Genomic DNA, 13,435 nt, shown 5'->3' on the forward strand with positions numbered 1-13,435 from the left:
TTCATCATGCCTGCAAGCGAGACAATATTTTTATCTGGCAACCACACCTACCAAACTACAGAGCTGTAGAGAAGGAGCAAAAACTACTTTTCTGTGGAAATTCATTTCCATTAAACAGATAATCCCAAGGACATCACTTGCCAACTCCAGCACCTTTCCTGAGAGCACAGCTCCGATTAGCATTCTCACTAGCAAGTTTCCACTGTTTACTATTGCACCAAGCTGAGTGAGAGGGCATTCCTCTAAGACCCCATCCCTATCACACACCAGACCTTTTATCACCTTCAAGTCTCTCCTCAAGCCTAGGGATTTTTTTCCGACCTGACAGAAATTCTGCGATCACTGCAGATCACCCAGAGCCCTTAATCTTTTCAACACCACCACCTCCACTCCTAGCAGAGAGAAACACTACAAATATTTAGTTATTTACCTTGCTTTCTTTAGTAGAAAACTCAGAGGAGTTGGAGATTTTCATAGATTTTGACCGATGGGACTGCCGCCAGAGAGATTCTTCTCGGGAGTATTTCACTGAACCTGTGGCTCTCACCCGGACTTTGCTGGTGCTCTGAACACTGTTAACTCCGATCATTTCCAAAAGTGAGCGTATGGGATGGGGGAGAAGAAAGTTAATGGCACTTCCCAATCCCTTGCAGAGGAACTGGAAAAGGTTATGTCTGGAGAGCCCAGGCTCAAGCAATCAGTGTTTGCTTAAAGCGCGCTAGGCTGTTTTCTCCAGCATCTTCAGGCACACTGTTTGGAGCCAGCCTGATTGTTCCAGGCATTGCTCACGTCACTGGACAGGGGGAAAAAAATAAAAAGAGGAAAAAAGAAAAAGAAGAGGCTGATAGAAACTCCTCCCCTGCTCCACTCCCCTCTCCAGCATCGACTCCCCCTTCATACACACATCAGCAGTGAGAGGGAGAGAGGTGGAGAGAAAGATGCTGGAACAAATGCCAGCAGATCAAACAAGAGATTCATTTTCAGTTCACACGGCCACACTTCCCTGCCTGCAACAGCCTGCCATGCTCATTACTGCTTGCAATAACAAAAGACACCATAAAAAGAGTCTTCAATCACCTGCCAGCTACAGGCTTCCGGATGTGAGAAATAGCGATGGATTCCCAAAGCACTGGGGAAACGGCTAAAAGCCCACAGCGCCGTAATGAAGTCCTGGAAAGCCTCAGAGAGAAGCCCCAGCAAATTTCTGCAACTCTAAGCATTCGCACTCATCAGCCAGAGCCCCTGGGGTGCCCTCCCGGGGGGCAATGGAGAGCAAGACCATGTCCACGCTCTAAGAAGGGTTTAGGGGAAAAAGAGGTGACCTTCCTACAGTGACCAGTGCAAACCAGTGGCAGAGCTGAGAGCAGGCAGCTGGGGACCTATTTCCCCCCTCGGCATCCAGGATCAGTGCAGCTTCACCCCTCCGCGAGCGAACCGCAGGCTTCAGCGGCCGGCCCTGCGAGTGATGCCGCTCCCCAGCGGCGCCTCGCTCCTCCCCAGCGGGAAACCCACACCGGCCGTCGACGGGAGGGCCACTGCCACGGCCCGCATGCGCCGGAGGCACCGCTCCGACCCACGGAGCCCGGAGCTGCTCTCCCCCGCGCAGGGGGCGAGGGGAGGCCGGCTCCAATAGCGTGGATGCACTATATAAGGGAAAAGAGAGATGTTTACCTCAATGTTGCAAAAGCACCATCATTTCTGGCTCCTGGAGACCCAGAGCGCAGCAGACTGCGCATTGCCATGGCAACCTGCTCCGACGAGAGAGAGAGATCTCTGCTCTGCTCAGCACGGGGTCGTGGCAGCTCCCAGCACACGCCACTCGTGCAAGCATCAAGGCAGGAGTGGACCACAGGGACATCATCCCAAATGCAGAAGAGGCAAACAGCTTGTGCAGAGGGAGCATGAGGAACTGGAAGACTGCGCGGCGTGGGGACCTCACCATGGGCTAACACCGGGCTCCGCAGCTCGCCCCATGCTGCCGGCCCACCAAGCATGGCAAGGCCAGCAGCAGCGGGGTCACGTCCGGGAGGACGCTGGAGCCTCTCGTCCCGCTCCCGCCACAACGCACAGGGAGCCGCCAGCCAGGGATGAAGGGCTGCTGCGCCGGCGTGAGCATCCCACGCTGAAACGCACGGGGCAGCCAAAGGCTGCGTGAAGGGGCTCCAGCCCCCATGCACACCCGCGTTCCGCTCGGCGTCAGCAGACCCACGTTAAGGTTGAGCGAGAGTTTGCTCACCCTACGTCACAGGCGTGACAGCACCCAGGAGCAGATCAGAAGTAGATGAATCGAGTGGGCTTTGCCCCGGGTACACATTCCCAGCCTCTGCAACCGGGGATTTACGTCCTGAAGCAGGCAAATGGCTAGACAGCCACCTTACCGTCCTAGGCACATTTTTGCTCACAAAAGACATTGCTGCCTCCTCAGTATGCAACAGCCCTTTGGTCAGCAGTCACCCTTTGCTTGCATTACCCCCGAGGATACTACGCATGCAAATCCTGCCCAAAGACTGCAGTCGGTATGGACTATACTGACGGGACAACGGTCAGTGGAACAGACCTAAATATCAGTATAAAAACTGTCACCGGGGTGACAAACTTCCAATTCCCCACACGTCCTGCCTCTGTCCTGCTTGAGGTACAGACTTCTTCCCACCTGGCAAACAAGCAAAATGCATTCTCCTTTCCACAACAGTTGAGTCTAGCAAGGCCACCTCAACCTCACACACTAAGATCAAATCCCAGACGTGCTCCAGCCTTTTTACACAAACCTGTCATTGCTAGGGGGCACCTGATGGAACAAAGGACTCTTTCTCTGGCAACAAGCAACTGCACGCTTTAAGCTGCATGTGCCACTTCCCAGAAAAGTTTTTATGTTATTTAACCCATCTGAAATTATCACTGCTAGCAGAAAAGCTTTTCAAAGAAAATCTCTTCTTAGAGGAAAATTTCACTGCAATCAAACAGCTCCAGATGAGCTAAGCAGCAGGTCCCGACAGGTGCTACGTAAATGGCCACAAATCACTCCCTATCCTACCAGCCCCCCTGCCTACCAGATTATTCTTGTTCTCGGATTTATAAGGCCACCTCCCCAAGCACCCTCAACACATCCGAAATAATTATGTTCCCTAAATATCACACGCAGACCTAGGCCAATGTGAATTACGCACAGAAATTTCATTATTAAATACAAGCCAGACTGAATCACAGCAACATATCTCTTCTGTTGTCCATAGCACAGCACCAGCGCTGCTGCCTAAGTGCAGAAGTTCTCCATCTAGCACCCTCTGAGCTGAAGTTTGCAGATCCTCAGGCAGGACAAGAACCTTAATTCACAAGGCAACAGGTGTGGTTCAGCTGTAACCAAGCATCAGCCCAAAACACCAAGGGTGACAGACTGCATCTTGTTCAATTTTCCATCCCCCTCCCAAATGAGTATGGAAAAAAACTTCTCTCTTAGCTCATACTCTCCAAAAGAGAGAGCCTCCCGAGATCACGATTTTGAAGCCTTCAATGTCTTCAGCTCAGGGATTCAGCTCAGATATCAACAGTGCCCCTGACTTTCATCTGCAAGTGATAATAAAATCTTGCACTCCTGACTGAGCCAGTAGCCCTGCACACACAATGACTGTTTTCTGGGGAAGAACCACTCTTCAAATTAGAGAGGTCCCATCATTTTAGAAATTAGCACGCATGCAGCATCAATTTCTGTCTGTAACTGAGCAACAGGGATTTCTGAGGGAGAAGTGGGTTGTTAACATAAATAGAGGAATAGAAGGTATTTTTTTTTTTAAAGAGGGACTGGTATGGCTTTGCAATACCAGAAAAATCAAAGCTGTCTACACCCAGGGCACGCTCCAGGTGTGTCGACAAGCCATGAACTTCCCCTTGATCAGAGGCCAGCAAAGAGGTGGTGGGACAGGGGCAGAACGCAGATATTCAGTCAGTATTTATACTGAACAGCCCAGTGACAATACTGGAGTGACTGAAAGGATGGTGACCATATTTCTAGACCCTCCCTATCAATACCTGTAAGCTGCAAACCATAAACCAGCAGAAGAACTTGAAACTTTAGGCCAAAACAGACATATGAGGAGGAAACCAGAGTCTCTAGTATTCCTTCCACCTCACCCTTTTAAAAGCAACCCAAAAGCTTTTTCACGTGTCACAGGCGCTACCACAGACTACAACACCCACAGAGGAAACAGGCAGCTGCTCCAACTTACTGTCCAGTAAGCTCCTTCCCATCTCTTCCTCCCACAGGTCAAGTTCCCCTTGGAAGTCAAACATAGCAAGTCCTTGCTTGGTCCTCCTAACATCATTTGGCAAATCAACAATACAAGAAGAAAAGCTGTGGAATTCAAAGTGAAATCAATACTGGCTTTTAGGGACCAAACCCAAGGACCACCATTATCATGTCTGAAGAACTCTAGTGTCCTCACACAAAGCCATAAGAACCCATTAACATTGTTTAAGCCTGATCCCAGCAACAAAAATACCACCAACAAAAGCCAGCAAAATACATAAAAACACACACATCAATTACCTGAAATATACTCTCAAGAGGCAGTAACATATTTGTGTAGCACAGAAAAGCGGCAGTATTTAACGCTGCTATTAAATACTGTTTGTTAAATAAACAACATTAAATCTTTAAATCTTTCGTAAGATTGCTTTCCTTCTTCCTTCATCCTTGTTTTTTTTCTTCTCCCCAAAACAGACAGGGAGGGGAAAGTTAATTCTGCTGTATAAGCTACTCATACATGATGAACTACAGCTCAGCAACTGATGAACAGTAACACTATTGAACTGAAATTCCTGTGATATTAAGATAACAATTCCCGAGATCTGCTGACCACGGGAAGCTGACAATCAAGATCAAATCTAAAAGTCTCCAGCTGCTATCCCTGTAAACAGCAGAAATACTAGTGCAACCACTCCATTCCTACAGGTATAAGCAACCAGGTCAACAGGAACCCTAACAGGGTAACAGCAGGTATGGTTGGAGAAGAAAATGTCAAAATTCTTAAGCAAAATTATACATCTAGCTTTCCCCACGAGAGACTCCTGTCCTTCACCAACCACAGTACATTATTACCAGACATTTACAGAGACGCGGGGTTTTATAACAATCTGAATTTACCAGTACAAGTCTTTGAGGAAGAATCTTTCATTTCCTTATGGTTTATATTGTAGTACACACACCTGTGCTATAGGCTCTGAAGGAATCCCTGGAGACGACTCTGATTTCTCTTACAATATGGAAAGTAATCCTAACAATAGAAAGCGGTCAAACTACTCCAGCCCAGAAAGCTATCCCATGTCAACTAGGCTATTGTAGCTGCATAAGTGTGTGCTTTTAGACCACCTCAACCATGAAGCAAAGCACATCAACTCACAGCACCAGCAAAACACAAGCATTGCTCCTATGACCCCATGAGGACAACTGAAGTCTATATGCATGCACATGAGAAGCAGGCTAAAACTATGTCCACACACCGCTGGTTTGTGGTCCCAGACACAAGCCTCTACGACTGACTTTTTATATCAGTAAGCCCTTAAAGTGACCAGAGTGACAAAACCATAATGGCTGGTGGAAAGCCAAATCAATCCAGGTACCACTGTATCTCTCTGGGATCCATGCTGCATCTTGAGCCAAAACAAACCACTCCTAAGGTAAGTGCCCTGCTGAGAATGGTGGGACACCACAGATTTAATGAAAACAAGCCCTCTGATAATAACACGGAATGCAAAGAAACCATGCCCCCTCTATCCTGATTAGTAATGTAAGTGAAGAGATGCCATTACCCATCTTCATTTTCCTTGCAGCACATCTGAAAAAAGCTCTGTGTCACAGACTAGCTGTTGCATTTCCTGGCAAAGCACTACAGTCTCCAGGAGAAAAAAAGTTTCTCCTCTTGCATTCCTCCTTTTAGGAACTATCGTCTACTGCCAAAAAGGCTGACAGAAATGAAGTGAGCCACACATTAGGCATTAACTAACACAGACCACAAAGTTCCTTAAGTTAAAGCTGCCAAACATGGCTACAGAAAACAGCAGCTCCTCAAATAAATCCGTAAAAGCACCAAAAGCCTAAAATTCTGCAAGGCTGTGACAGAAAGGTGGGTGAACCAAGCACTGGTGCAAAACCTACCAACTCTCTCAGGTCAGATGCAAACAACCCTTGCCTCTGTCCCAGCAGTGTGTGTGCTTAGAGTCAACAACACTGAAACAAATCCCTCACCATCCAGCACTCCCTCAGAGATGTGCATAAAAAAAAACAACCACCCATCAATGCTTCCCTCTGATTCAGACAGCAAACACAATAACAACAAGGGGGAAAGAGGAGGAAAGAGGAGAATCTAGGTCACTCCAAGAACCACACAGGTTTCAGGTGGGTGCCACCTGTAGCTGAAGCCTTGCACCATGGAAGGAGGAGGAGTTCCAGCGGGGAAAATAGGCATAACCATTGACACCTCTTTGCTCCAGAAATGCATGTAACTATACAGTGATAGCCAGCTCTCTGCCCCAAAAGCAGCGGAAATCCTTCCTAATCCTGACAACTCCTGCCACTACCCTTCTGTCAGCAGGGCAGAAAATAGGTGGCTTGGATTCACCCCATGTTTATACCAGAATCTTACGAATACTTCACCACCCAAGGAAGCATGACCTCGGAAGGTAACTAAATGTTCCACTTAACATCAAAGGAAAGGAGGGGAGGGGGAGGGAAAAAAAGCAGCAAAATCTAAGGAGCAACCTAGCACTCTTGCTTGAAAGAAAACAGTGTAACTGGGTCAGAGAGAGAACAGTCCAATGTCATCTGAAAAGTGTGGTGACAAACAGAAGGAAGGAATACCAAAGATTTATACAGCAATAATTCTAAAACTGGTAAAAGTAATGTTTTCTCCTATTCTCTTTTTTTTTTTTTTTAAATATGGTATAAATTATATTCCTACTCCTCCTTCCCTCGAGTTGCAGCACAGAACTTAAACTTCAAGCAGATCAGTGGGTGGAAGATCAAAGACTGTTTTTCAGAATTTGTTTTCTACCTACATGGAAGTGGGAGTAATATGTCACAGGGACCAAAATGTACGTGTGACATTGTATTAGAGATTTCCCAGCTTGAGAAGAGGCCCAAATCCCTCCTTTAAAGTGGCAGAGAGCATCATTCCTGGAGACTTCCAGTCTGTATCCTCCACATTAAAAGCACAAGAAATGTGAAGCTCTGAATGGTGACATTTGTCCTTGGGAGCTGCTAAGCATTTCAGTTAAATCAGGGGACTACAGACAGCCTTGGCTATCAGACAGGCTGGAGAAGCTAAACATCAAATAATTCACTTGCTTAATCAACCTGGACAAGCCACTGTGGAGACCTTGCCTCCACAGATGAAAATTAAACCCCCATAGATTCATTAGGAGACTGGTAATAGCCACGTAATTGCAGCTAGTAGTAATGGAAATTCTTCGCTGACTCTGCTTGGGTTTCACTCCTTGCTGACACAAAAGCCAGGGGGGCTAGGTGAGATCTTTTGAATAACAATCGCAAAGCAAAGAGAGGAAAGGTTGGAGGAGCAAAGATAATTCAGAGAAATGCAGATCATGAAAGCAGAAACAGGCTTGTCCTCTACTGGCTGCGTCCTAGCGAGATAAGCAATCCCCTAGACCCTGCAGAGAAATCCTTATTCCCACATCACCATTACAAAATTTTATGTTTTAAGCCTTTTCTAAAGTTCTACTTTCCCTGCTCAGGGACAGACAGTTGTTGGAGAGCATTAGGCTTTTGCTATTATCTTCTGTTGCTTTCCTCGACACAATACCTGGGCTTATTTGACTTGAGAGAAGTGCACAGATTTCAGATTTATCTCTTTATATGCATTGAAGCGAGTTCCTGGAACACAAAAAGAAAATATATTTACATTTCAACGGGGCAGGAGGGTGTCAGGTTCTCCATTACTCATGGTATCCAAAGCAATGCACACACCATCATAACCTGGTTCAATTCAGAGTTCTGCAAGGGCATGTTTTAACTGGTTATAACTCTCAGACAGGACAAACAACATCACCCAAAAAATCGCAAGCCAAAGGAAGCAAAGGTTATCCCACCAGGAAACTCCTCGCTGAGGACAGAGGAGAGCGAAGACGAGCCGGGTGTTCCCTTCAGTCACTACGGCTCTGTGGCCCTTCGGAGAGTGAAAGGGAAGTATGCTTTTGCAAACAACTGTTTAAGACAAGGATTAATGGTTTTATCCTGCATTCCCTGACTTCTATAGTGCCAGATTAGACTCTGTTGTCTCCTAGCAGCAGGAAAGGGCCTTTAGTAACAGATCTTTCATTTCAGACAGGTAAGAAATGGCTGCCCCAGAAACGTTATCCCAACAGAAATATTTTTAACAGGAAAAACTTCATTCTGGGGGAGAAACAAGGAGGCAAGTTCTCTTCCCGCCAAGCAGAGCTCCAGCTTCTTTAGCAGAGCGGAGACGTTTGGTCCCCTCCGCCCCCTCCTCTGCCCGCGACCGCTGGGTGGGTGGTCCGGCAGCCAACGCTGTCCTCCTTGGGACCCCAGGCACACTGCCACGTGCTCCTGTCCCCCCATACTCATCAGGCTCCTGTCACCATCCAGCAGAAGCAGGAAGATGGGAATTCCTTGCTGAAGTGCCTCAGCCATGAAAGGGAGGAAGTGTGGAGACTGCAGAGGAGAGCTATTAGGGTGCACATAGCAGTCTGATTAGTGTGATTGTCTCTGCATAAATGGGCCGGGGAGGGGGGGAAAGTCAGCCAGATGATGCTTACTCCCTCCTCTCCACTAAATACCTGAAAGGATTGAAACAGATGACGCAAGGTGCCAGTAATTCTCTTTAAATCGAGTGTTTGCCTTGGAGGACCTTTAATGTGAGGAAGAAAAGAATAAAAAAAAAAAAAAAAGAGGCAGGAGGCAGAAAGGCAGTGGCAAAAAAAGAAAAAAATTCCTTAATTAAAGTGCAGGGAACTGACAGTAAAATCAGATAAACCCTCCCTTGCAGCTTCTTATAGGAAACTGCATATCCCAGCAATTCTGATCAAGAGTTCAGATCATTTAGGAAATTAAGGGGGACTGGTTCTTCAGAAGACTTCAGCACCAGCAGCTCCCACTTAATTTGGTCACTCCATTACAGTCCTTCTGCAAGAAATAAGGCCATAAAACAGCCTTTGAGAAAAAGTAGATCTTTTACGCAGGACTGGAGTCTTACCTCCATCAGCAGCCCCTGCTGGGATAGCTCTAGCCAAGTCCCCATAGAGCATCCCAGGTCTCTCAGCATGATGGAGAGGCTCCCTGACAGCATGATGGGTCAGGTCAGCAAAGAGTTACCACCTCCTACCAGAAGAAACACATTCAGTGTTCATGTCATGGGGCAACACCACAATCAAAGCCAGCCCACATCAGAGGTTGGGTGATGCGCTTCACTCCATGAATGAGGTAACATGGACACTGCAGATGCAGAGGATGGTTACTTCTGCAGGACAATACAAGCAGGTGGTACTTAGCACAATGCCTCATGACAGACTACCCTTCCCAAGACACCACCTAACAAAAGCAGGGATCCATTTCCTCAGAGGTGACTCCTTGCAGGCTCTCCGTGGGCCAGGGCAGACATTTCCTCTGCTTCCATGAGAAAGGCCTCATCACTGCCTCCTTGCTTGAGCAGAGTCTCACATACCTTGACACCAGGTGACAAGAGGAAGACACAGAGGCCAGCACTGTACCAGCACTCCATTTGTGGGGACCACACTGCCTACAGGAAATAAAGCAAGCATGCATGGCCAAAATTAGGTTAGGCTCTTTCCAAGCCAGTCTCCTCCTTTTCTCATTCCAGGCAATCCCATCAAGCCCAGCTTTGAAGAAGGCTATGGTCACGTAATGCAAACCCAGAGTATCATCACTGAAGATGTTACCACTGCATCAGATTAGAGCTGGTGTGAGCAGAGGAAGAAGGAACCAGCCTGCAAGATAAACTCCTCCTACAGTGTAGTCATGAGGTTCCTGACATTGTCCCAGACTGATTTCGTTTCCCTTTCAAGTAGAGTGACCCTAGCCGTGGCCTCCCTTTCTATTGGCATAAAAGAACAATGGTCTGGCCATGATTCTCTTAGGCTAACAACCCACACATTGGACTCCGTTGTTTTAACTGCTTCTGACGTGTTCAGCTGCCTCTCACTCATGGTGGTGCCGCATTTCTCCTCTGGCTTCCCTCACCATCCGCAGCAGCATCTGCGGCAGCTAATCTGGGATGTCAGGTATATTCCCTCTGAGGAGATGAGCGCTGCAGCTGGGTCCCTTTGTCTCTCTGTCACGGTAAACCTGTCACTCATCCCCACCTGTAAACACTGGTAACTGGGTGATTCACCATCAGCCTTCGGAGCGGGCACTAAGCCCATCCACAGCAGAGTACTGCTGCACTAACTAGAGCATGGGCAGTCACAACTCCTGGCATTTAGCACTCCTCCCACAGCTTCAACTCACCAGGACAACGGGACCTTTGCTACAGGAAAGCATAAGATCACAGCTGAAATCCAGGACCACCTTGCCTGATCACAGCTCGATACAATGTAAAATTATTGTGTGCTTGGAGTGCAACAGCTCAGAGTCAAAGGACAGGAGTTTCAAAAAGTGTTCTTGCCTTTTAAAGATTCCACTTTGAATTAACCTTAACATGCCTGGATTTAGCAGACCTGACTCACTTCTACACCAGCCAGACCCAGAGAGATAGACGCCCCTGATTTACACCAGAGAAGAGGATCACAGCTTGGCATGCTGGTTCTCATTTACAAGGAATCTGCCCCAGTTTGAAGGCATACAGGAACCCTGCAGTAAGCATACACTACCAGTCACAGACCAGCATGCACTGACAGCACATAACTGGAAATCAGGCTACTGTCTCCACACTAGCAGCCAATGGCAGATTAATGGGATGTGTGACAGACAGTCGAACTGGAGCTAAAACGGAATAGAAGGGAAGGTGCATATATCTGTCAGCCTGGCAAAGTACTGAATATATGAATACTGTGAGCAGATCCCACGGGGACAACCACACCTTTAATGACAGTCTGGCATATTTGCCTTTACGGGTCCCAACTTTAAAAGCAACCCCAGATCTGACAAAAGGAATGAGGAAGAAGAAAGAGAGATGAATCTTTGTGCAGGCGGGCATACAAGAGCAAGAACTCTTTTCAGGGTTAATGAACAGGCAGAAAGACACAAGGCGAGCAAGGTCGTATTAGCGTTTCCCATTTCCATCGCCAGCCAGAGTAACACCTCTGTCCCCAAAGCACTATCAGTGACACGCCGAGAATCTCCTCCCGAGGGCCTGACGGTGTTTACCAAAGCATCCCCACAGCGGGGAGAAAAAGGAAGAAATAAAATAATAAACCATAGAGACGGCTCCGTCACGGGAGTGGAAAGGAGCGACCAGACCCCCCTCCGGATGCCCCCCGAGGCAGAGGAGAGCAGCGTCCTTCCTCGCGTGCTGGCTCCTGCCCCCGAAGGGCCGCTCTCCCGCCCCGACGCTCTGCCCTCGGCGGCACGGAGGGTAACGGGACCGGCTGACGGCTGCGGTCGGTTTCTCGCCCGTCTGCCGCCCGTCCCGGAGAGCCCCAGGCAGCAGCTGCCCCCCTCACCCCGCGGGCTGGGCCCACCGCAAACACCGCCGACCTTCCCAAGCCCCGGCTGAACGCTGCCCGCAAAGCCGCAAGCGCTTCCGAAGACCTTCCCCACCTCCGGCACCGCCCGGCTTTGCGCCGGGGCTCGGCGGGGCTGCAGGGCTCCGCGCCGGGGTACAGCAGAACCTCGGCGGAGAGGCCTCCTCACCCCCGCCGCGGGCCCGCACCGCTCGCGCGGGGGCACACTGCCCCCCTGTGGACGCGGTCCCGCCGCTCCACGCCGAGGGGCCGCGGGGGTGGGGGGGGCCGGCAGCCCCGCCGGTGCCACCGGGCCCGCCGCGCCGCAGGAAGGCTCCGGGAGTTTAACCGAGGGGGGCTGGCTTCCGCCGGCCTGGTTTCTGCCCCGCCGGCGCAGGCCTGGGCGGCGGGGCGGCCGCTGCGATGGAGCTACTGCGGGGCGCAGCTGCCCACGTTCACTCCGCTCCCCTCCGATGGTAAATTTTTTTAAAAAAAAAACCAAACACACACACAAAAAAAACAAGGGGCAGATGACCAGCAAACCTTCAGACCAGCCAGATCAGAGTCGGAGGCCGGGTCCCACCTCCGTCCCCGAGGCACCAGGGCAGCAAGCAGAAAAGGGCAGAAAAACCCCAGATGAGCTGGGACGCCGACACCGGGTTTCTCCCGTCCCTGCTACACCCCAAAAAAACATCCCGAGCCCCGGTTCTTGCTTTGGGCGGGCTGGCAAAGAGCCAGGCAACCTCAGCACTAGCAGGTGGGCACTCAACACCGAGATGCAGACCCAACTGCGTAATTCTGTCAGCAGGAAAATAAACAGCAGGTGAGCGCCGGTGGAAGTCTCTCAGAAGGTTATTTAAACACAGTCTGGAGACCTATTTATTCAATAAGGGCTGTAATTAGCCTGCAAATTAATCTCAACACATCTCTCTATGGCAGAGTGAGAAATGAGATTCCTTGGGGGAGGGGGAAAGAAGTGTTGCTGCTGACAGGCGAACGCTCTGTATCAAGATTTAAAAAATAAAGACCTTAAATCTAAAAACAAGGGGGTTGAGTTTATATTCCTAACTCCTTAGTAAAAGCCGAGGCAGGAGAGCCCAACAAACAGCTCCCTGAAGAGGCTGGAGAAACTACCAACACCAGAAAACAAAGTCTGCTCTTTGTAACTATGCAGGTATGCCCGCTTTTCACAATGGGCCTGACACAAAACCCACCGAGGAGACAGCAACTCTTTTGCTTTACTTCAGTAGGCTTTGGGTCAACTCTCAGATGCAGCAACCTCTCATTTCTACTTCTATTACCAGAAAAAAAAAATAAAAATATGAACTCTAGTGTATGCGCACCTCTCTCCATTCAAACACACTGTTTCATGCCAGCGATCAGACAAAAGAGAAATGAAACGTTCTCATTATTATTTGCAATGAAACAAGATTCATCCTGCTCAGCCTCTTTCCCCGTTCTTCAGATTTAATTCCTGGCACAAACTTAATGAACAAAACCTGAAGCAAAAAGCAGCCTGTACCAGACAACACGCTCTAATCTCAAATTGCATCTCCTGCTCTAATGTGAAAACCCCAAAGCACCTTTGATGAAAAAACACACGCCTCCCAGATACACAGAGCTCAGGATTGGCCCTGACATATTCAATAGTCAGAACCAACTGGCTGCTTCTGCCTGCTTTAATCAGGAGACAGCACTCTGGGATGGCACGACCGCGTGAGCTTGCAAGACACAAGGCTCTGGAGATGGCCTCACTGGAGTTCCATCTCGCCACTGCACGCTGCAG

At 48.9% G+C, this 13,435-nt stretch overlaps 1 protein-coding gene across 4 annotated transcripts in view; it reads right to left on the minus strand.

Annotated features, from left to right (window-relative positions):
- Positions 1-13,435, minus strand: part of PSD3 (pleckstrin and Sec7 domain containing 3) — a 121,410-nt gene that overhangs the window by 55,085 nt on the left and 52,890 nt on the right. Inside the window, exon 1 of one of the 4 annotated variants that reach the window (XM_075411695.1) lies at positions 431-796. The exons of the other annotated variants lie outside the window; for them this stretch is intronic. Within the exon in view, the coding sequence (XP_075267810.1) occupies positions 431-589 (159 nt within the window). The 5' untranslated portion in view covers positions 590-796. Of the gene's footprint in view, positions 1-430; positions 797-13,435 lie in introns of those variants that run through there. 4 annotated transcript variants of the gene reach the window in all.

Source organism: Opisthocomus hoazin, chromosome Z, assembly GCF_030867145.1.
Source record: "Opisthocomus hoazin isolate bOpiHoa1 chromosome Z, bOpiHoa1.hap1, whole genome shotgun sequence".
Taxonomy (NCBI): Eukaryota; Metazoa; Chordata; class Aves; order Opisthocomiformes; family Opisthocomidae; genus Opisthocomus; species Opisthocomus hoazin.